Below are 25,195 nucleotides of genomic sequence, written 5' to 3'. Positions count from 1 at the left end.
ATTTAATATCCGGACCCAGCTAAATGAGCCAAAGAAGAATCAACACGCACTCTGCAAAATCCGCACAGATATTCGCAACCGGTTAGCCGCACAAGAAATCACGAACCCAACGAAAAATCTTCATCTAGTTGGGAGTGCGGCAAATGGTATCAAATGGTATCAAGATTCTGAAAGCTGCAAACAACCAAATGAGTAAGAACCAAACGCGCAGGAAGAATTACGTTTTCTCGGTGTCAGGAGTCAGAAACACTGGCTGGCAGGAGTCAGAAACAAAAACGATAAAACTATGCTGCAAACATTGAAGCTACAAATGGGCGCACACGCCATTAAACGTGCGTACCGCGTAGGCAAAATTGGGAACGAAAATAATAGGTCTATTTTATTTATTTATTTATTTGTTTTTTATTTATTTTTTATTTATTTAGTTACTTAGTTCGTGTTTCATTCATTTTTATTTATTTATTTTTATTTTTTATTTTTTTGTGGCGAGGGTAAAGAACAAACGCAACAGACGCAGCAGGCCATCAGGACGTCGGGGTATGTGCCTCACCAGCATACACCATATAGGATTATGCCGAATCCAGACACGGGGATATGCGCCAAAGAGGTGTCAGGGAAGACGATGACCCCAAGAGGTGCCATGCGCCAGAAACGAGCTTGGTGATTGAAATGCTACGCTCAGACCTGCGTTCGCGTCGGCTTCGCTCCTGCGAATAAACAACCTCAACCGGCTACCGGCGTTTCGGCTGTCTTCTTGACAATTTATTTATTTATTTATTTATTTATTCCGGTACACACATCGCCCTCCCGGGCATTATTGTAGGGGGGAGAACAAGCAAACGAATACAGTACAGTTGATATAACAATGAAAATGGCTGCGCATAAAAGGCTGTATGGTTGAAACAGCAAAGTCTTGATTTACACTGTGATAAATAAGGCATAACATTGTAAATACAAAGCAAAAACGCAAAAGAAGAAGAGTGCTATAAGGTACACAGGGCAATAACAAAACAAGTACGGAACGCATCAAAAATGTACAGTAATGGTTAGTTCAACAAAAAATTCTGGAAATTTCTAACAAAAGATGAGGGAGGCGCAGAGGCCATTTCCTCTGGTAAGTCGTTCCACTCATGCGTGGTCCTGGGAAAAAAGGCGAATTTGAATATGTTGCACCTGAACGCGTATTCGCTCAGTTTTAAAGAATGGTCAGTACGGGGTGACACACACGTAGGTTGTCTTATGTACTGTTCCTTGTCGATGCCTGTTCTCTTCATGAATATGCTGTAAAATAGGTCAAGTCCTAGGTATTTTCACCAGTCTGCTAGCAGAGTCATTGTAATCCCGAACGAATGTCCGCTGATCTTATAGTGAAGTTATAATTGCTTGCTCCAAAGCGGGCTGCTCGTGCCTGTATACGCTCTAGGGCTTCTATATTTGATTTTGTTGAGGGGTCCCAGGCACTCCAAGCATATTCTAATATGGGACGCACATTGGACATGTACATTGTTTCTTTCAACTTAGTTGGCTACTGTATAAAATTGGGTCTCAAACAATTTAGCACGCGACTAGCCTTTAATGTTAAGTGATGAATATGAGCATTAAAACTCAGGTTGCACGAAAAATGATCCCTAGATATTTATCTTCCGTTGGAACAGGCAAGGTAGCTCCGGCAAGGATGTAATTTCAAATCCGAGGCTGTATTTTGTCTGTAATTCTCACTAATTTACACTTCGACAGATTAAATGTCATCCTCCATGAATAACACCTACAAACTAGAGTTCAGGTCATTCTGCAATAGAACGGTGTCCGCTTCACAGGTAATATTATTGTAAATGCAGCAATCATCAGCGTACAATCTAACACGGCTAGACATTTTGTCGGAGATAGCATTTATAAAAATGAGAAACGGCAGAGGCCCCAAAACAGACCCTTGCGGCACTTCTGACAACGACGCTTGACGAGCACACACCATCAAGAACCACGCACTGCTGTGTTTCAGAAATGTACGCTTCGATCCACGTCAGAAGTGCATTGGGTATGCCAAGACAACGAAGCGTTTGCAACAACAACACATGTGGCACAGAATCAAATGCCTTCTGAAAATACAGAAATATGCAGTCAACCTGGAGGCCTGAGTTAATATAAGCTCTTATGTCGTGCGTAAACTCGACCAATTGTGCATCGCACGAAAAACCGCCCTGAAACCGCGTTGCAGTAGGGAACAGAAGTTATTACTTTTTAGATGATTCATTAAGTTTGTGTAAATGATATGTTCGAGTGTCTTGCTGTACAGGCTTGTCAAAGAATTAGGCCCGTCGTTACATTTTTTGTTTTATCCCTACTTTTATATTGCAACGTAACAAGAATAAGGACAAAATAGTCCGGGTGCGGTAAAAATATATCCATAATCAAATAGCTTAGTGGGGTAAAAATAGTTACATAATCAAATAATTTAATCACTACCACTCGATGGAGACCTTGCTTCCTTCACCAGATGCACACGATTTGATGCACGCGAACCCGTCTGCAGTGAACTTCGGTGGTGCATGGATTATTTAAGGAAATGTTGTCAACCATAGGAAAACAAGAAAGGACGTGCAACATTGTTGTGTAGAAAACTAGATTAGCAACCAGTAATTTTGGCTTGTGTTGATCCCGTGTCAACAGAAACAGTATCCTTGACGCATGACTTTGCGGGGCTCTCCTGTCACCTTCCTTCAATGTCACGCATAGCGAGTAAACACGACTGGGAAATCGAAACCACATGATGATAGGCAGTTGCAGCTTTGACGAGCCATTCATGGTATCACGAGGAGCACCCTCCTCGAACAGTTAGGCCTAGCTGTCGTATGCTGCAGCTCTTTTTGTTGCGAAGAACCACGGTCTTTCTGGGTAACGCTCCCAAGACAGGGTGGTTTTGTCCCTGTCCGAATGGCCCTGTCGATCATACTTTTCACCCAAAGGTTTAATTTAGTTCCGCTGGAGTATACCCCCACGTCACTGCAGGAAAATGTGGTGTGTGGCAGCTTGAATATCGAAGACGATAGATGCAGCAACTACATCAAGCACTTGCTGATTCTATAGATTGGTGCGCTTTGTTGTGAGAGGGCCAAAGCACCAAAAGGAGGCACAGTACTGGTACCGTGTAATGTGCTATTTGGCCGCTGCAAAGTTACAAGTGTGCACGTTTTATGCCGTTGCTTATGGAACCTCATTTTTTATGCTGCAGTGGAGATTACGTGGACACGGGTTTGTAACTGTCCATTCCGCTAACAGCATCACGTTCCATGCCTTGACATTAAGCGCAGTTTTATGCGTCTAGGTCATCTCCTGTACCCATTTTTCACAGGCCTGAAATTTGCACATGGTTGGATTTTAGCACCGTAAATGTAGCAACTGTAACCGACTGTACCACACAATCTTGAAAACACTGCCTTATCAATTCTAAAGAAATATGTGGCCCATTGGCTAAGAAGCCACTGTCTGCTGTTTGTATTAGAGCGTCGGCTTCTGAATGGACTGCCAGTGAGTAAATAACACAGGTGAATTGAGTTCAAAATAACATTGAGAAAAGTTGAAACCACATGGAATCAAACCCAGGGCCTTTAAAAGAATTCAATTTTTTATAAAAGACATGCTTGTTTTTGAACTGCAAAAAAAAGTTGCTATTAAAACAGCTCCAAAAGGAGCCTAAGAATAAGGAAGCTCGCGACTGACTGCAACCAAGCAATTCATATACTTTCTTGCAGGCTTCACTGAGACACACAGGAAGGGGATATTCCAAGCATGATGAAGCAGTACTCCACCGTATGCAGTTGAAGGTCGCATACGCGCGATACTACTGTTTCAAAATCAACCAGTCCTCCTCGCAACGGTGCCCAGAGTGCGATGTGTGTGAACATCCGAAACACCTAATATGTGACTGTGCGCGATTTAGTACGCAAAGAGTCTGTCTCGCAGTGCCTATGGGCCGCCGCATCCTGTAGGACTAGAACTGAATGACTTATTAGGTCCCGGGAATTCGTCCAAACGTGCCTATCATGATACGAAAGCTTTATTGACCTATCTTGAAACCGCAAGCCTGGATCAGATTTTCTAGCTAGTGAAAATCAGGTGTGTTCCTCTTCATCATTGTAATCATCATTGTCACTGCATTCATCTGGCGTAGCAAGCCAGGTGCCCTAGCTCGCCTGACATAGCCAGACTCATAAAAGATTGTTCTCTCTCCCTCTCACGAAGAGGACACCCTGGGAATCATAGAGGCGATTATGAATAGCCGAATTTTTTACATTCTACGGTAACAAATCCAGGCAAAACAAATCTGTAAACATTTACCTCAGCACTGAACTCTGCGTACGGTCTTTCAGAGCAAGAGCCTGGCGATACTCATTGACGATATCTTTGCGACTACATTAAAGTTGCATCTCGTTTTTGCTTGTATTTTCTTTGTATTTTTGGGGAGAAGTGTTCCGGAAGCTTTATTACTGCAACGCCGTGCTCGTGTCTTTTTCTTCGCTTTCGTTTATTTGCCATTTGGGGCGAAATACTTCAACATTCACACTGGTGACACAGTGCAGTAGCTTTTCCGGAATCGGAGTTCTTGGTGTCTCATGTTCGCTTGTTCTACTGTAATGGCGTCCCAATTACTGTTACAAACCATGTACTGGTTTACCTTTCTTTCTAATACTACCAATGCCCCAAGATGGGGCAGTGGTAACGGTCTCCACTCGTACCATGGTCACCGGGGTTCCAATCACTTGCGAATTGGAAATATTTGTATTAACTTTTTACGGTGGTCGCTGTGTTTTATACTGCACAACTATAACAGGTAACGTTTTTCGCACAATGGGGCACTTAAGGATATCACCTTGGAAACTAGAAACCGTTCGACATAAAACCCACAAAGTCCGTCTGGGATTCCTGTCTACTCGCTCACGCGAGCGCTGAAGGGCACCGGCATCACGAGCAAGCTCAACGAATTGACTGCAGCATACAAGATCAGCAAGTTGCAGCAATCCGGGATGTAGAACAGGGCACCCAAAGTTTGCAACTTTGGTGCATGAAGTAACAGACAGAAATGTCTCCGTAACAGAAAGCTTGCTCTAAAGACCAGAGAAAGGATCAAAATGGCCATCCTACCAACTAATACAACCACTACAAGATACAAGGACCGCAGACGACTGTGCGCGAAGGACTCCCTGAAAAGTATTTAAAAAGCTGACCCGCCCTAGTAATCGACGCCAGTCTCTATAGAAGAAACGTTGCAGTAACTGTTCCAAAAAGGGTACAATACCCTGCCACAGCAGGCGCAGAAAAGAACCACCATGCAGGTGCCGGACTCAAAACTTGGGCAATAGCAAGAACTATTCAAAGCAGCACACAGAAACAGTCGGCAATAATGTTCACCGAAGAGGGGGGGCGCAGTGCAAAGCTAATTTACAACCAGCGGTATACAACAAGGGCGGGGAAGTAGAAAAAGCAAAGCAGTACAGCTTACCTGATGCAGATTCTCACGTAACTAGGGCTCGAGTGCTTCCCTGGAAATGAGCGCGAAATACCTTCTCCCTAGACTGTAGCCTCGGGGCAGCATTGAATGGTAGTGCAGTGGCAACGCAGTCCTTGTGCGGCAGCTATACTTACGCTAGACAAACACGCAAGGAGACGCGCGAGTGCGGCAGCCCATTCCGACAACTCTCTTAACACTAAAAATGTTTATTCTGTCAATAGTATTCACCGCAATTTGAAAGAAAATTGTGGGCAAATTATGTTTCTGCTTGCCGTAAAATTGCCGAACAACCCAATTTTCTGAAAAAAATAATGACTATTTAACGTCCATCAATTTTTATTGTATTGTGCTGAAACTTGGGAACGGAATTAGGCCACGAGATTTTAAACGCGGCCAACAAATGGTTAAGACGAGTTGGGAGGTTTTGCAACGTTTAGATGCCTTCATACATATAACACATCTTCGGACTTCTATTTCTAATGGGGTTTGCCATCAGGACAAAGGTGCCTGCTATACTTCGGAACAACGACAGCACAAATGTCAACAAAGTTGTCGATGCAGTGTTGAGGCACTTCATCCTTCACTTCTTTTCTGGCCCAAAGTATGCATTCTGTAAATAAAGAACAATAATGAAAAACTTCGGCCTCTTTTTTCCCCAAGTAACAGTGTTATAAGATTGCGAAGGTAAGATATGTTTTTTTTCCCGCAAACTCTCGAAGAACATTATGTTCTAACAAATGGTTAGTAACGGAGCCGTTTGACAAGCATCACTGAAAAGGTTTGAATGCATAAAACGGGTTATTATTTATCAACATTTTGTTTCAAAGTTGAGCACTTTTAATTAGGTGTAAAAACCTCTACTATACACCGGGGCAAGACTAGGTCACGTAATTAAAAATTACACGGTACGCTTGGAACGTGCTAAGAACGTCCAGAGGAAAGTTCAGTTGGGGCTACTGTTGATGCCCGTTTCACATTTCTATTTGAATTTGTAATCGCGCCCATCAGAACTTGACCAGTACCCTGGACAGCATGCTCCGCAGCTATGCCCGTACACTCTTTATTTCTGGAAGCAACTAGTTCTTCACAGCGGCACCTTTACTTCTTAAGGTCGCCCGTATTTTACGCACGGAGGCTGGGCTACCATAATTTGGCGTTGCTGTGCCCTTTTGTTGCGCGCCGCCTAACCGTTTCTCAGAGCTTTAGTGACCCTCCTCCCTCCAGCATTGCTGTTTGCCTTTCATGTCGCGCATGGGCTAGCTCTCGCCTCGCGTTCTAATTTTCTGCGTGATTGTGTGCAACCAAAAAATGATTTTTTGTTCCTCACAATTTTTGAGAAACACAGAGACCACACGCTTTTTCCTTAAAGCAGAGTTATCCAGGAAGCGACGAAGCCACCTCTAGTAAGAAGAGTACTGTAAAATAGAATGGAGTGTTGAAACAACCTGCAATACGACAAATGCTTTTGTACAACGTTTTGAAATTTTCATGGTGTTGGCCAGTGCCCATTTGCCTTCTTCCAAGGTTGGGTGGGCATGAATTCACCTCAAATGCCTGTTGTAAGGTGACAAGGTTTAGAACAAAAGATTGTTTTGTTGTGTATCACATCATGTGATCTGGTCACCAGAGTGCTCAATAGTTACTACCGTAATTTAGTAAAGAGTCCTATGCTTTGATTTGTTCCGCGTATTCTAAAATATAATTTTGAGGTGCCTCAGTCTGCATCACCTACACATCAAAATACCTAATATATTCTGTATTAGGTATTTTTAAAAGGTCATACAGTAATCCATTATATGCTTCCATAGCCCCGTTTTGATTCACAGCTTTGTAAAGCTGGAAACTACTTTTGTCCCCTAACTGCAGCAATGTTTGAAAGGTATTGCGGACAGCACAAGAGAGAAAGTGTGATTCCGAAGTTGCGGAGGTTGTCATCGCCGCCCCCTACATTCTGCATTCTGGAGATTGTGCTACGCCAGGGAGAAGGCAATACTACTTACCATCACCATGATAGTCCAGGTATGTTATGTAACAATTCTCGTTGTCAGTATAGTAATATTGGCCTTCAAAGGGTTCCGGCTCTGCAAGAAACAAACATGGCCTCGCCGATCACGAAGGCACCATATACATGCTGATCCAATACACAAAAATTTGTTTGTTATGCTTTTTTATAACAGCTAGGGCACATCCATTAATGTGCTATTAAGAAAAAACAAGATCCTTTACTTCTATCTACCACAGGTGTTTGAAAGTGTGTTTACCTCTTGTGTTGTTCCAACGAACGCGTTTTAAAGTAAACGTATAGACAACCGAAGGGAATTCGGGAAAAAGAGATTTCAGACCATGGAGTGCTTTGCAGTTGCTTTCATTTGTCCTGTGTTTAATTTCTCAACTGCTATCAGCGAAGCAGTGTAGACCAGAATTTAGGGCTTGCCGTTCCCGCCGTTCATTTGGGACGCTAAATACTTTTTTCTGCAAACGGACGACTAATCATAATTCTAAGCTGTAAAGTAGTGCCTCCTCAACTACGGTCATGAGCTGCCCCGAGTGCGGGAAAGACAAGAAGAAATCGCGGGGAAAAAGACGAATCAAGCGCGCGAGTGTTTAGGAGTAAAAAGAAAGAATCGAAGATTTGAAGTGGCCTCGAGTCAAGGGAGGCGAAGAAGAAAAGGAACGAGGCACGGAGTTCGAGAAAGATTGAGAAGCGATCGGGAGCATTCGGTGGTATTGTCTACACCATGGTAGCGTGGCGGATCAGCGGCAGTCGACTGGACTGCGGGTACGTCGATCATTCGAAGACCACGGGCTCCAGCGGCAGTCGACCGGACTGCGGGATGGCTACCCCAAACATTGCGCGTACTCCAGCTCAACCAGCTTCTACGGACGAATCCACGGTACCGCCATCATGGCGCCGGGATGTGCTCGCATGCTGGGGCCGCGCTGCTCAATTATACCAGCCGCCAGCGGTAGTGGCCTTCGACGGGAACTTCTCGCCGCTGCCGCCACCGCCGCCAAAATTGTGAGAAGTTTCCCGCTGACTGGGACTCTAGAACTCTTTCTGACTGCCAAAGTGTGCTCACGTGGTACGCCTGACTTCTCGACTTATTTATCCGTTTTTTCCTCCTTCCTTTCTTATCTTTCTCTACTGGAAATACTTCCGTTTTTGAAACATGGTTATCTGCCTCGTCAGTTGTGAGCCGGTCCAACTACGGCCCTGAACCTGCCATAACATCACAACTGGCGTCCATTGCTTCATTAGAGCTTCTCGGGAGTCAGGCTAACTGGAGTTTTCCGGGATTATCTTGGCTTCAGCGACTTGTTATTGCCATTTCTAGTCAGGGTCGGTGGGTGGTCTGGCTCCTGGTATATTCCCCAGTACTAAGCCATACACCAGATATTGCATGAATTATATGCCAAAGCGTCTGTGAAAAGTAACTTATGTGGACATTGATGTAAGCTCCCTGAAGTTGCGGTGCAGTTTTGTCGACGAACACAACACCAGAGTTTGGCCCATCACACAAGAGTCTGGCACAAGATCAGGGCGCATGATTACGGAATTACTGCCGGAGTCTCATAACACAGATTTCGGCTTCCTATACATTTTCACTGTTCCGACATGTAGGTTTTCAACCAAGACCTTGGCGCTCGGGTCGCTCGTTTTGGTTGGCTCTTCTACTGTGCCCTTGTTGAGCGGTTCAGGGGTCCTGTCCTGCAGGCATCAGCGCTTTGCTACGGTGCAATCCGAAATCTGTTTTGAGACGCCCTAGTTGCTTCTTCAGTTGTCGGTTTTATGGTCTGGTTCTTCCCACTTGCCGCAGCTACCCTGCCATCCTGACAGTCGACAGTCACTAGCGCGGGGCCTAGTTTGCCACGGATGAAGCAACTATGAATCTTCCTTAATTTTGCGGCCACAGCAGCACTCTAATACCGTCTTGGTTCGTCTCGAGGTCTTACCCAAGCTTTAGAGCACAGCTTTTCGTCGGACGTCTATGGGCAGAGCCGCGTCGCCGTCCTAACAGAGTAAACGATGACAAAACCGAAAAATGAAAGAAACCAAACGAGGAGGGTGTCGCGAAGACCGAATAGTGAAAGAAAGCAAAAGAGGAGAGTGCAACAAAATTGTGAGGGGAGGAGGGTTCACTTGGCGGCGCGAGTGCTCTCCGAAACTGTGCGGTAGGGGAAGGAAGGGGCAGTATGCTGTGCCCGCACAAGACGCTCGTCTGCGCGACGCTGGCGAAAACATGAGGGGGTGTGCGCATGACGATGGCGTGCGTTCCCAGCCGAAGACGCGGGTCGTGGTCTCTTCCTGGGACGCACTTCGCGCCGCTGATGGAGAGGCTCATCATCGCTTCCATCGAGAGAACCCACGAGTGAGTGGCACTTCAGCGCAGTGGTGCGGCACCCAAATGTCGCGTTTGGGAGTATCCTAATCGCCAGCCAATTTTCTTGATGGCATATGGGTCCATAAGGGGATCGCAAGCTTCTGCTATCTCCCTACTTGTCTTGCAGTTTCTTTCCCTAATAAGGAGTGCTATTTGGGCGTGGCTACACTTCATGAAATGTTCGCCATTTACATTGTGCCGTAGATCTACGAAAGTTTTAACGCCGGACGTCTCTATCCACCTGTCAAAATAGCCAGCAAGGCGAGAAACCAATAGCACGCCGGTTTCACCATCTTTGGTTTTCGCGTGCTTGAACGTTTCAGTACACCCCTGCGAAAGGAAGCGGATTCGATGAAGCAGGGTGAGCTTCACGTTGTTGTAGTCGAGGAAGTCCTCTGGGGTCATTTTCCCTATCAGTCTTAGCGCTTCACCACCGAAGCACATGCTGAGCACTACTGCCCATTCACTTTCGGTCCACTCCTGCGAGAGCGCGATTTTTTTCGAACCCGACAATATAGGCATCGAGATAGTCTCGCGGGTCATCAATAGGCGGAATAAACTCGTGAGGTTTGATCCCCGTTGCGTGCATTGCGACTACAGGTTCAGGTACAGAGCGATAAACTTGCGGGCTATCCCTCGCGAGCTCTTGCAGATGTGTTTGTTTCTGTAGCGTCTTCTGCTCCCACTGGGATGCTTATTTCTCGCGTTGCGCTTCTAGCGCGCTCTGCAGCTCATTTCATAGCCTCACGCTCTGCTAGCCATTCATGCCTCAATTAAGCCTGCTCGGACTTCGCCAATGTTTGAAGTTCCGCGTCCTTGAAGCCCAATTCCTTTCCTTGAGCGACAGTCGTTTCGAGTTCCATGCTGCTACTTCACTTGTTAATTCCGCTCACAGGTGCTAAGTCCTTCTCTTCTTGATGTTAGGAAGAGTCCTGTCCCGGACGCCAGTTGTGATGTCACGGCAGGTTCATGGCCGCAGTTGGAGCGGCTCAAAGGCGACAAGGCAGGTGACCATATGGCGAAAACAGGTCTTTATGCAAAAAGAATAAGATGGATAAAGAAGGAGAGAAAAATTACACCATCGTCCCGTTGGGAACCATGAGAACGATACGAAGCATCATGGGGGTTCCGTGTAGGTTTCATTGTTTTGCCGTTATGTTGTTTCATTTATCGGAGCACAAATGGGAACGTAGTGTGAACCCCCATGTAGAGACAGAGAAATGTAGAGAAATGTAGAGACAGCAAAGAGACCGACACCCGCGTAACCTGATCGAACACCTCCTGGTTCTCGTCTTTCGTCATTACGTGCTCACGCGTCTACCCCGCTGCCCGCCGTCTTCGTCCTCTTCTCTGGTTGAGCTGCAAGGCGCGTGGCGCTTCCCGCCACAGCTTTCCCACGGGAAATTCAACATCCTCCTGTAAAGTTTTGTGCCTTTGTTATATCAGCAGCTTCTTGACGTAGTTTGAATGAGTGAAGGACATAAGGCGCGTTCGTAGCAAAAGCTCCCGTCTCGGTTTGTAGCGCAGTGAGAAGAGTGCCATGTACCTCCCGTTGCGGCTAAAGAGTCATGGGATCGAAACCAGGCACCCCCTAACTATTTCTTTTTATAGTGGACTGCGCTGTCGGCCGGCCAAACGACGGGGCTGAAGAGACGCGCATGCGCAGTAGAGTGCGGACGGCGGACAACAACGACAACAAGGGAGGGAGGGAAACAGCCCCTAGGATGAGATTCTTCGTGTCTGAAAAACGGGTACAGAAGTCAAAAAGTCAGGCGTAGCGCGTGAACACACACTGGCAGCAAGAAAGAGTTCTAGACTGCGACCCCGCGGGGAATTGCACAAGAAAACGTCTCACACGTTTTGCTGCGGCGAGCAAAAGTTCCTGTCGAGAGCGACTACCGCTGACGGTTTGTAAGGTTGACGCGGCGCAGCCCTGGATTCCGAGCAGTCTCCGCGTCATGACGCTACCGTAGAATCGCGCGAAGGAGCTGGTCGGGCTGGAAATACGAGCACTGCTTGGGGTAGCGCTCCTGCAGTCCGGTCGACTGCCGCTGCAGCCCAGGGTCCTCGAATGACCGGCGTATCCGCAGTCCAGTCGACTGCCGCTGGTTCACCGGTCTGCCGTAGTGTAGACGATACCGCCGCTTGCTCCTGATCACTTGGTGGGTCGGTCAGTTCCAAAAAAATGACTCGTACCCACTCAGGGGGATTGGCCAGGAAATGGGTGCTAACTGAGAGAAGAGGAGAAACTGGAATTTGGAATAAAAGGAGAAAAGTGAATAAATACAGGAAAAAGGTGAGTCGTTGAAGCAGAAACTCTTGATTGTGGCCAAACCACGTGCCTCATTCCTCTTTTTCGTCGGGTTCCTTATATCGAGGCCACTTCGGATCTCTGCTTCTTTCTCTTTTATCGAAGACACTCGCGCGCATGCTACGTATTCATTGTGGCAATTTCTTCTTGTGTTTCCCGCGTCGGGGCACGTTATGACAGTTCCTTACTACTTCCAAACAGGAGTTTGTTGAGTATTACGTATCTGTTTAATAGTTTATTGTATTTTAAAAGATAATGGGGAAGCACTGTTTAGGATTAGCCGTAATGCCTTAACCAAATCACGACAACTTGAAAGAGGCTTCTGGTTTTGATGTTGGCTCATTGTACATAACAAATTATTATTTTATCTGCGTTCCCAAATTTCGATACTGCGCGAAGCCAAGGAGGGTTTCCTACACCTGGACAGGGCACTAGTTAAACCAAGCTAAGCCTGTTGAACACAGCCAGGCTGGTGAAGAGTCACGAGGGGCACTCAGTATCTAACCAAAAAAAAAAAGACATGTCCGAATGAAAACTCTGGAAACACAAGAAAGCTTCGGTAAAACCAACAAAGCAAATGGTAAGAAGTAATTGCCACTCGTGTGTTTTTTTACCTCTGTTCAGTTCGTTTATCGATAGCTGTTTCGGACGAAAAGGAACTAACTAGCCGAGAAGAAAGTGCTAAAACCTCTCAAACTACCGATCTGCCGTCTACCATCTATGATTTGGAGACAAAATATAACCCCCTAGTGTAGTCATGCTCTTTACTTGAACAAAACTGGTTTCTGGAAGGTAACATTGGTGTCACGAAAAAGTGGGGCGGCAGTATATTTGTACTATAACGTCCCAAGGATATACACATTGTTAAGTGCAGGCTACCGATTGTAGGCAAGATAAGCCGGAACGGCTAATGAAACTGCTCAAGTTTCGCTTGCACTGACCTTCTTTTGGTAGCTATCTGCCCTTGCTAGTTTTGAATCATTTAAAAAATCGAACGTTTTTATTAAGATTTTTCAGTTTGGCGTAGAGTTTCCGAATGCACTAGGCTAGACCCTACAGTGACTGATTTTCATGTTCTTACCTTCTCCAACATTCATAATAAACGCTGATGGCAAGTCTCCCGGCTTCACATGAAAGTGCTTAACCCTGTAGAAAAAAAGAAAATAAAGTTATTTTCTGAAAATCATAAGCGACGCTGAATTCCGTTTTCTGATGCGGAATGTCAGCGCCGCGTTTTGGTTATTCCAGAGCTTAGATCTTGCTCCACCTGCTGCATACCACTTGTAATTAAACTTTAGAGTTAAAAAACGCATGAATTCACGTCCGAACATTGACTTAAAAATGGCTAAGAGTGCATAGCGCACCACGGGACACCTTAAGTAATCTTTGTCACGGCATTGGCGACACTGCGGACCCCGAGCCCCCATACTCACGCTGCAATCTACCATGGCTAGGATTGCAAGGTAAAGGGCAGAAACCACAAACGTTCGCCATCGGAGCCCAGGTCAAGCTCCGGCAGATGGGCTGTCTGTCTGTTTATCAGGCAGAGAGCTCCGAAGCATCTCTTGGCATCAGGGTAAACCGATCGAAGGAAGTACTCCCTTCCCCTGGTTTTTTCAGTATCGCATGGTTTTTTCTTTATACCCCCAATCCAATGATAGGCCCCCAAAAGGGGCCGCACTGCAGTGCTAGCTAAAGATAAATCATAACAATTTCACAAGTTTCTTGTCATTCACTCTGTAGAAACCACTCCTGTTGCAACGAAGTCTGTAATTATGTGTGCGAAATGCATTGAGTCTGTGGTTGGCTCAGACTATGATGCTAAGAAACTCGCATCAGTTTATGTAATGGTCGAAGTAAAAAGAAAAAAATCAGAGTGAAAACCCATTGAAACCGATCACGTTGGCCGACTTGAAAGTCACTGTGACACCACACAGGACCCTCAACTCCTCGCTAGGAGTCATATCAGAGAAAGAACTAGCGCCAACCTCAAGGTGTAACTGCAGTGAAACGAATCGTAATCCGGAGAGCGAATGAAGAACCTCCCACAAAGCATATAATGCTAAAGGTTTATGACACAACGCCACCAGAAAAGGCCAAAATGTGTTTTTATAGCTGAAACGTACCACCGTATCCAACAAATCCGAGGCGCTGCTTTAAGTGCCAACTACACGGCCATGAAACCAAATCGTGCAGAGGAAAGTTGACATGCTCCAAATGTACAGAGACGGGTCACTCCTCAGAAGACTGTGAAAGCACCAGTCTGAAGTTCCCACATTTCAGGGTACTCCACGCTACTTATTCGCGTGCATGGACACAATTCACGGCAGAATAGAAAATCATCCATATAAAAGTAAATGAAAACATCTCCTTTGCAGAGGCGTGCCAAAAGCACAAGCTGCTTTCGGCAATATCGTACGCAGACGCTGCCCACCGGTGGTTAGGGCGGTGTTGGGTCAGCGCAGCAACAGAGTGCAGCCTTCTTGCTGACGTGTTGCTGTCCCCACCACCGGTTGAGCAGCCACCTGCTGGCTCTACAACACCTGTGTGTGCAGCTGTGGCCGCGTGTCTTGCCGGGCCGCTTTTTGCAGTCCAGAATGGTGAGGAGTCGCCGATTCGGAAAACTCCAGTGAGTGTAGCGATTGCGATCGCTGCTGGGACCTCTGCCGCTCTCACAGTTTCCTCTCCCCAGCCCTATTGACCCCTGAGGGCACGGAGGTGATGGACAGTGGAGCGCCCAAGCAAGCCCCACCGCCCGGCTCGCCCTCGGCTCCCCGGTGCTCGCGACGCTGGCGGTTGTACCAAGGGCACCCGTTAGGGTGCTAATTCCAGGGGGCCCTGTCCGCGTACACTCCGGGGACATCTCATGAGGAAATGGACGTCGGACCGTTGCTGCCTGCATCGCAGCGCAAGGAACGGGCTGCGGCGTCCTCACCAACACAAAATCCCAAGAAACCTGCTCCAAGAATACAAGCCCCGAAAAACAAAACGTAAACACACACACCCGTTATACCTCGGTGGAACGGGAAGGGTTTCAGTTCATCAGCCCGTTTAATAAAGTAGCTCCTAAATGTACATAGTGGGAACAGAAAATACCATACAGTGGAACTGTAGAGGCCTCCTTAAGAATATTGATGACGTATACGAAATATCGCATTGCAATCAGTCAGGTGTAATGTGTCTACAAGAAACGCATCTAAACTCAAAACATTAGTTTGTTGAATAGTGACATTGTATTTAGGCAGGACAGGTATGGTGGTGGTACATCTTCTGGGGGTGGCCATCATTCCCCCAAAATCATTGGAATGTCACCCTATGTAATCACAGACTGTCCTTGAGGCTGTTGCCATTAGAACCATAATTTTCAATAGGCTAATAAAAGTGTGCTCCATCTACATCCCGTCTGATTTCCAGCTTTCAAGCACAGATTTCGAGGGCCTTGTAGATCAGCTACCGGAACCTTTTATTCTCATAGGCGACCTCAATGCACACAACTCTCTTTGGGACTCTCCGCACGAATGCCCGAGGTCGCATAATCAGAAAATTTGTAACACCTTCTGGAGCATGCCTATTTACCAAAAACAAGCCTACATACTATAACATCGGACACAACATTTATTCCAACCTTAACTTTGCTAATGTCTCTGCTGTACTCTTTCTATCGCTCGAGTGCGATGCTGGCACTAACACATATGGCAGTGACCACCTCCCTACCTCACTAATACACATAGGATAAAGGCCTTAACTGCCCACCTTCCTATTGCAAGTATATCGAAGCCAGAGCAAACTGGAACACATTCCCGCAGACATTAATAACTACACTAGACATAAACAGCACTTTTACGTGTAGATAAAGCAACCGAGCTTGTCAGGGCGCACATTCTCGCTGCTGCTGAATAGTCAACTCACCAGGCCTCCTTTCCCCTGAACAACCCAAGGAGGCCCTGGTGGAATGACGACGGCAGGCGTGCGCGGGAGGCCCAGAACAAGGCGTGGGGTATTTTACATCGGTTCCCCACCTTGTATCATTTAAAATGGCGAAGGCACTTGGTAAGCGTGTGCGCCGTGAGGCGAAAAGGGAGAGCTGGCCGGCCTTTCACACATTCATAAATTCCTACACGGACACCCACAAGGTATGCACACGAATACGTAAACTAAAAGGACAACACACACATAGCCCGCCCCTGGTTAGCACGTCAGAGGACACTCTCGGAGACCAGGCTAACACACTCGCACAACATTTCCAACACGTGTCCAGTTCAGCACACTTCGCAAACACTTTCATGAAACTCAAAATGTCTGCAGAAAAAAAGCCCGTACGTGACAAGAACAAGAGAAAGCCTGTATGCAACTCTGAATTCACACTTCATGAGCTGAAGATTGCTTTTGCCAATTGTAAGCCTTCAGCTCCCGGGCCAGACAACATTACATGCACTATAACACAACACCGACACGCATACACGCTTGAGGCACTCCTATACCTATACAACCAGATTTGGTTTTCGGGGCACCTTCCAAGGTCTTGGAGGGAGGCGATAGTCGGGGCGTTTTTGAAAGAAGAGAAGGACCATTTCTCTCCCGCCAGCTATAGACCCATTGCCCTGACAGGCTGCCTGTGTAAGCTTCTCGAGAAGATGATAAACCGTAGGCTCATGTACTTTCTTGGGTACAATGGTCTTCTCGAGAGCTGCCAGGCAGGCTTCCGGGCAGGACCATCCACAAATGATCCGCTGGCTGCATTATAATCATACATTAAGGACGCGTTTATACAAAAACAGTACTGCATGACCGTATTTCTTGATTTCCAAAAAGTGTATGATGTGGCATGGCGCTACGGCATCTTTGCAGACCTAAAATCTTAAGCTGTAACAGGTAACATGCTGAACCCTCTTTCAAGTTACCTGTATAAACGAAAATTTCGTGCCACAGTCGGCTCCGCAGTTTCAAACGTACGCGTATAGGAAAATGGCATGCCTTAAGGTGGCGTTTTGAGCTGCACCTTGTTTATAGTAAAGATGAACGATCTCCGGAAGGTGCTGCCACCCACTATCTCCTATTTGATGTATGTTTATGACGTTCAAATATTTTTTAAATGATGTAACATGTCTATATGTCAACGTCAGGTCCAGCTTGAGGTTAACAAACTTGCTCGCGGGACATGTAAATTGGTTTAAACGTAATCCTTTTAAAAGAACCCGCCTTGTATTTTCAAAGAGACGCGGGATGCAAGCAGACCCTGACTTTAGGCTCCATGGCGACTTAATTTCCATAAAAAAGAAACACAAGTTTTTATGTGTAGTCTTAGATGAAAAACTCTCATTCATTCCACAACAAGCATAAATGCCTTAAAACGCTAAACATTCTAAAGATCATCTCACCTCAATCTTATGGTGCGGATAAGCAACTCCTTCTTCATGTTTTTACCAGTCTAGTGGGTCTGGTTTGGAATTTGGGAGTGTCGTGAATCGGTAAGCCACGAAAACAGCACTAAAATGCTCGACCAAGTGCTTCACTTGAGGCTTCACCTCTCTTCTGGCAGAAGGCGTACTAGCCCTGTCCAGAGTGTTGACGCAGTGTGTGACAACTGGTGCTGATCACACCAGCGAACCTATGTTGACTTGTTATACCCCTTTAAATTTCATCAATGGACAACCATCCTTTTTAAACCTGTTTTTAACGATACACCCACATCAAGATCTTTTTAAATCGCCCAACCATTTCTCCACCTTTCTCAGTCAGAGTCGCCGAGCAGGTGTCTTAACTGACTTTCCCTTTTCTAGATACCTATAAAACATCCTGTGGCACACTGTTACCCCCACCGCAGGTTCGATCAGTGCTATGCGACTTGTCATTCGTAAAAATTGAAAAAAATCGAGTTCCAAGACGCGCAATTTTGCAGCACTTTGTGTTTTTACAGGGTAAATATCACTGTGCATAATTTACAGTGATGCATCCAAATCATCCTCCACCGTGTCCAGCGCTGCGCATGGTATCACTTTTACTGCATGTACAACTAAAAATTAATCGGCGCTAAAACAGGGACGAGAGGAACACGTAACTCACAACACGGTGCCGAACTTCCAACTAGAATTTATTGAAAAAGATGCTGCTTATATACACAAAACTAAAAAACTAAAAACGAGAAGCAATTGTCACGTCTAAATGCATCACGTGTTTAAAAAAGCCACTTCTTTATCAGTCCGCGATAAGGACGGAGTACTCACGCAGTTATCCCCTGCCTGTCTAATAAAAAGAGCTTCCATAATTTCGCGCTCAAGCCTTCCTCGTGCTTTCCGCAAGAACTTTGTCCTATCTAGCAGGGGGCTACACTTGCATCGTTTGCAGTGATCAGATAGGTGGCCACCAGCTTTATTTTCGTCCCTGTTTTAGCGCCGATTAATTTTTAGCAGTATGTACCAACTCGCCCACATCAAGCTTTTGTTACTGCATGTACAACTATGAATATAAACACCAGTTAGTTACGGCGGAGTTGTATGCCATTTTTCTTGTCACAAGTAATATTATTGAACATGTTTCTAAGTCTGTAATTTTTCCGACTTGTTGAGAGGGGTGCAAGGATTGTCATCCACAAAGTCATAAAAAAACTACGCCATCAATCTCGTCTTAAGAACCATCATCTCTGCATATGCCTCAAATCTTGAACTGGCTCTGTGTTGGGTCCCTGGCCACTCCGTGATGGCTGGTAATGTGACCGCAGATCAGATAAACGCTGCTGTTGTACTTACAAATTCACTGCAGATACCAGCTGTGCCCTACACTAACCTCAAGTCACTTCAGAAAGCACTTTCGCAATACATAGCAAGCAGACTGGAATACCGAGACAGACAACCAGTTACACCTAATAAAACCACACTTGGCACCGTACACTGCGGACACACGCAACAAACACATGGTAGTCGCCTTGGCCCGGTTACGGATAGGCCACATGCATGCGACGCATTCACACCTGCTCACCGGGTCTCCAAGACCCGTGTGTAGCAGGTCTGGGGAGGGCCTATCCGTAGTCCACATCCTAAGCACACGCAAGGAACTCCACATAACAAAACACACACTTTTCAGAGAACTATACAAACAACATATTCCGCTACACCCATACTTGTTTTTAAGTGAAACTTCCATGGTTTTCATGAAACGCGTTTGTAAATAATTGTCTGATGTTACCTTTTAAACTCCATTTCCTATCATGCATATTCAAAACTGGCCCTATACACAAGCAATCACCATTGCATTTCATTTGTCTTACTGTCGTTCTGGCTTACATGTTTTAGTATCAACTTTTTTTCTGTTATCTACTTTTGTTTAGCGCTTTTTGCCCCATCCGGCCTTGCGCTAAAAAATGCAACCATCATCAGGAGTGCAAAGCGCAGAGCAGGTTATCAAGTTTACTAGGCTACCCACTTCATTCAAAGCAGTCATTCTGCGGGCAAATGTTTAGTGCTAAACCTACGTGGTAAGCGCACTTGCTTGAACAAAGAGCAGACTGAAATAATATCGCGCAGTCTGGTGATTTGTAAAAAATAATATTTGACCAAGCTGAGACATTTTTTTAAAAAAGTGTGAGAGTCAAGTAGGCCAAGAATACTACTCAAACAGGATGCTCCGTGTAGTCGCGAGGCCGTACGTGGGCAAATGAAGTTACGTAAAATTTGCTATCCGGTATTTCTAATTTAGTTTTGTCTTTTCAAAGTCATTGCTACAAGCTAGAAACAGTTGATTATTATGTTTTTAAATGTAAACGATGAAAGCGAGGCATTATCCTTCAGGCTCAAACAAAGTACCTTGGTCGGTCCTGACGCCTGCACCATCCCGCTAGAGCACTGTTCTCGCAGCAAGAGCAGAGCACTGTGCTGTGTAATACCGCGACAACATAACGTAACCGAAATACGAGTCTTGTTAAATGATACTACGAATATATTTTGGGTAGGGAAAACAAGTAATATGTGGTTCTGATTTTTTTGCTCCTCGGATACTGCTGCGAAGGCCTGTGTAAACACAGCTTGACTCCAGGATACTACTTTCAAAACACATTTGTATCCAAGCCCTCTGAAACTGCACTTCAAAATCTTCCACGTTGTTTCAAAAGTTGATTGGCAATTAAGCTTCTAAAAAATGCCAATTTTTGCGCGGGCGTTGAAGGTCTGCCCGAACAATTTGAAAAATGGCCTATATTTAACTCCAGTGTTCAACTAAGCTTAAAATTTTGAACAGTTGTTTGAACTGAGCACCATGACAACAAAATAAGTGCTCTTGAAACTGAAACTGACTTACGCGGCTTTATAATATAACCAGCAAGATAATATGGAATGTAATTAGTTGTTAAGACTTTGAGGCTGACGCATGATTCAAGGCTATAGTGAAGGTTTGGTTAGGCATGAAGAATACAGTCGTGTAACTGCTCATGGTGATTAGCCGAACCTGCAAACCTTGTTGTATAAACAAATTTTGCGAATAGCCAATCTTAGGTTGACAAACCTTTACTATGAATTGGAAGCATATGTGCGAATGTCATGACTTTATTGCGCCTGAATTCATTTAAATGGATTGGAAATGCACAGGTTGGTGTGTATGGTCCTTGACACTTGAAGGAAAGTTTATGTCGCTGGGCTCTTTCGTGTGTACGGAATGCCCCAAAAAGTAATAACTGGTGCTGCTCCACTCATAGTGTTAGGGAAAGCGACCAACATTGTGATTCATGTATTCGGAACAAACCGCAGCTGTCATTGTAGTTTATCTGACACCCCCCCCCCACTTGTGCATTTGAAATAGAAGTTTTCAATACATCCTAAAGAAGTGTAGAACCCTGCAGCATTCACGGTACACATTTGGGTTATCGGACTTGCAAAGCACTATGCTTCAGTTCCTTGCACTACTACAAAATATTGTTGTTCGAGTTCCTGGTAGAATACTTTGCACATTGCAGCCCATGCGACGAGAAATAGATTAAAATATTTGGAAAACTACCGACTGCGTACAACCAACGAAACACATTTTCTGCCAGTTTTGGAATATATGATGATGGGATGTATACAAAGTAGAACACATTCTCAAAGTAAGGCGGATCCTACTTTCGGTATTCAGTTGTGATGGTATCGTATAACTTAAATAGACATCTTGAACTAGTGTTATGCTTAATCTCACAACTTCCCTACCAAGCATTTAAAAAATTGGCTTAATTTTCAAGATATTAGCATTAGAAGCGGGTGTGCTGTGCATTGTACATGTATAGAATGTCAGTAATTAGAAGTGTCTAAATCAACACAAGATGATATTCACATATTCGTTTCACGATGTTGCTTTCACATTAGAAGCACGTAAGGAGACTGAAGTTTCTTCATCTTTTAGAGAACTTGACAGATGGCGTACGAAGTTGTTTGACATGTTTTCTAGTGGCGTGGGCACTAAAACGAACAAAGGTGCTCACATTGGTGTCACAGAAATTGATAAAATTATACTGTTTTACGTGAATGTATCATTTCACGCCACTTCGTAGATAATTTGACCCTGAAACTCACTGAAGCGAATGTGGAAAAAAACATTGCCACAGGATTACAGCAAGGTTTGAAATATTGACGTTTTTTTCTTTGTGCAAACTGCTGAAAAGTACATACTTTTGAGCCCCAAAATCCACGTCAAAAGTAGCTGTTTGCGTTTCCGGGTCAATTTCTGTCCTCCATGCAGACGAACATTCAAAAACGGTGTCGTTGTTTGAGTCGGATATGGCTACCATCGATTCAAAGGTTTCCCAAATCTTTGTGAGTCAAAGAAAATACAAAATAAGTAGAAAAGGTGACACTGTCGTTTTGCACACAAAGAACAGCAATGCGTTTTGCATAGAAGGTACTTTATGACATTTATTGAAAATTTATATGCAGTTACTACGACACCTATAATGCAGCTTGTTATGTGCAACGTTTTTGCAACTCGTGCTTCGTATGATCTACGTCCCACACTTTCCTTGTAATAAAAAAATAATAAATTGCAGCACGTATGAAAATATCGGTTAAGTGGTAGATGCATGTAGAATCAGACGCTGCCAGTCTTTCTGCCGCTCTCGAATGGGCTGCTTTCGAATCGCATTCAACCCCATAGGTTACAAAAGCTTGAACGTGCAACATGTTTGATGCTTTTTTTCTATCAAATATCCGTACGTTTGTTGTGTTACTCTAAATGATTTTTTATTTAAAACGATTTATACGGAAACATTTGCCGGTAATGCTGCTATAATTGAAGGTGAGGGAAATGTTTAGCATTTGTTTTGATACTCAATGTTTCATTTATAGCGGATAACTTATGATTTAAATCTGTAGTTAACAGAGTATATATGCAAGCGGCAAGAATACCAGGTATAAGCTAATTTCTGATCACCATAGCCAGATGTGCATGTGGTACAGGGTAGCAGGTCCCCTTACCTGAGAAACCCGGGGTAGGCACGTTATACACGTAGCATACATAATGCACGCTTGTTCCAGCTGGCGGAAATGTCTGCCATTTCAACTTACAACCTTTTTCCCCGTGGATTGGCGGTGTTTGGCAGGGAAAACCCTCAAGACCCGCTGTTTCAACAAGTTTTTGTTCGTTAGTTGAATCTAACTTCTGTGGCTAGTTAATGTATGCCGCTAGGTATTTGTTCCTCGGTAACAGCACAAAATTCTCGGCTTGTTTATTATGCTTTCGTGACTCTTTCATGGCAGGAAACAGTCCTACCAAGGTAACTGTGTCGGCAAGTCAAAAGCAAGTACGGGGAATAAAAAATTTAATACTGCACCTGAGCTTAAATGGGCTGCACCTAAAACTGTCGAAATCGGGTGGTTATGATGGGTTTTGGCATATTTAGTTAGAGCGACCGCATCATACTTCTTTACATAAGGAAAAAAAAGTTACACGTGTTATCAAGTGACGGGACAGTAGAAAGAAGTAAATATCCCATAAATTCAACAAAGCGGGCTGTTGGGCTAGTTGGTACATACTGAATGGGAGGCTTAGCGCAAAAAAAGACGAGGACGGTGGCAGAGAAGACAGGCGCTTATGAACGTCAATTAACCATTGCGCTCACGTATCTTGGTTAGCATGCTGTTTGCTGCAGCTTTAAACGGTAACCTCTAATTAGGGACGTTATATTTTATTACGATATTTGGTATCTAGAAAATCCTGCACAAAATATATGTTGTTCAATTTTTTGGTATGTTAGATTACGTTTACAACACATCAGAGTTCCGCTATGGATTGGCACAAGGCCAATTCTTATCGGAATTAAAAGTTCAACGGGAAACCACAGTATTGTTTTACTACACTCAAGACCACGTAGCCCACCAACGAAGCAATGAGGCGCATGCGCCTATTTTGTATCAATTGCTTTATAGTTGGCCACTCATATAATCCTAATAAAGTTCGCTATGCAGCACTTTTCGAAAGGGCGAATGCGAACGTGATAAGTCATTGTAGCTTTTGTGCAGGCTTGGGAAACGCTGCTATGACATAGTCGGTGCAAACATTTAATGATGAGTCACCACATGATGTACGGCGCTTGGAATGTATTAGACGAGCAAAGTACGTGCTTTTTCGAGTCACCCGCATTATGACCCGTCTATAAGAATAAAGGGAGTTTTTGCGATTTCGTTTTTTAAGTTTGAGCGTTTTTCGTGAAGCTGAATAGATACACACCCTCTATAGACACTATAAAGAAGCACGGCTGGCTACTTAAGCCTTTTCAGCGCACACATAACACTTGGAAATACTACAGATGACTCCAGAAACATGGAAAACACTCATGCCGGTCGTAAACGACCTAAAACACACAGTTTTTCACAATAAATACTGTATCTGGCATTTCCGATTCTCCAGTCTCAAAAATTGGTTCAGTTTACATGGTTGCACGCAGAGCAATCAATTACGTCGAGTGTTAGCCTTGCCAGCCCTATTCGCATTGAGTTTTGCTAAAAGTAAAAAAAAAAGGAATGTTTTTTTGTTTACAGAAAATATTAGTCTGGAAACAGCGGTCACGCTTCCTAGAGGTTTTTATTCTGATACGTAGAAAAATGCGTCGTTTTGAGTGGTTCACAGTATTGCTTTTTTAACTGCTGGAAAACAAGAGACTCAACATGCAAGATATGTCATCTAGTGCTTGTTCTATATGTACAAAAAAATTCAGTTGGAATAGGACGAAATATCATTTCTAACAGGGAGGAAAGGTTACCATGAAACAGTCAGTCACGTCACTGTGGAGTTTGAGGGGCCCCGGAGGATTGCCAAGTTTTGCTCCGACCAGCGTGATGAGGAAATAAGCGAACAGAACACAGCGGATAATTCTCCCCATGCCTGTTTTCTTCATAAAACTCAACGCAACAACGAACGACTGGTGCAGGTCGATCCTCGTCAGTCGTTTATGCTCACAAAAACATATATACCAGTGTACAGCTAGTCTGCGGTGATATTTCTTTATCAATTTTTTGTGTCATTCAATCTTGCAATATAAAAAATGCTGGCCGCGACGAAGCCTGCTATGGATAAAGCAGAGGTACCTGTAATTTCGTGTTTCCCAAATACAAAAGGGCTCAGTATTTTACAAATGAATAGAAAAAAAGCTGCAGGGAAACACCTCTACTGACGATTCCGAACAAATTCTTCCATGTGCGGCAGAAAGAGGCATGCACAACGGACGTAAAATGGAGGCCCTCGTAGTTGACACACGCTATTAATATGACGCTAGAAACTCTGACATGACGTGACCTATAATTGGTCATTCACCCCATGATAATTGTCCGGGAGGTAGATATGGCAAAAGCTTGCTTGAGGGATATTTGACGTGTATGTTTTTTTGCCTCTGATTTTGCAGGTGCTGCAGGGTAAAAAACAAATGTTCCGAAAAAAACGTGGTAATCTAATTTGAAACAACAGGCAGAATGACCGAAGTTATAAATATTTTTTTTTGTGGTATTTTTATGGGCGTTCATGCTGGCTGTTTTACGGCGAGTGTCG

At 44.7% G+C, this 25,195-nt stretch overlaps 1 protein-coding gene across 1 annotated transcript; it reads right to left on the bottom strand.

Moving 5' to 3' along the window:
- Nucleotides 1-5,836: 5,836 nt before the first annotated feature.
- LOC144153620 (uncharacterized) lies at nt 5,837-24,581 on the bottom strand. Its single transcript, XM_077685271.1, has 5 exons — nt 24,414-24,581; nt 21,829-21,968; nt 13,281-13,345; nt 7,507-7,587; nt 5,837-6,116 (listed from the first exon to the last, which is right to left on the bottom strand). The coding sequence occupies exons 1-5, from the start codon at nt 24,546-24,548 to the stop codon at nt 5,983-5,985; spliced, it is 555 nt and encodes a 184-aa protein (XP_077541397.1). The 5' UTR covers nt 24,549-24,581; the 3' UTR covers nt 5,837-5,982.
- Nucleotides 24,582-25,195: the final 614 nt, after the last annotated feature.

Source organism: Haemaphysalis longicornis, unplaced genomic scaffold (genome assembly GCF_048455015.1).
Source record: "Haemaphysalis longicornis isolate Haplotype H1 unplaced genomic scaffold, Haemaphysalis longicornis Haplotype H1 scaffold_9, whole genome shotgun sequence".
In the NCBI taxonomy this organism is placed as follows: domain Eukaryota; kingdom Metazoa; phylum Arthropoda; class Arachnida; order Ixodida; family Ixodidae; genus Haemaphysalis; species Haemaphysalis longicornis.
This window is presented reverse-complemented; position numbering and strand designations above follow the sequence as displayed.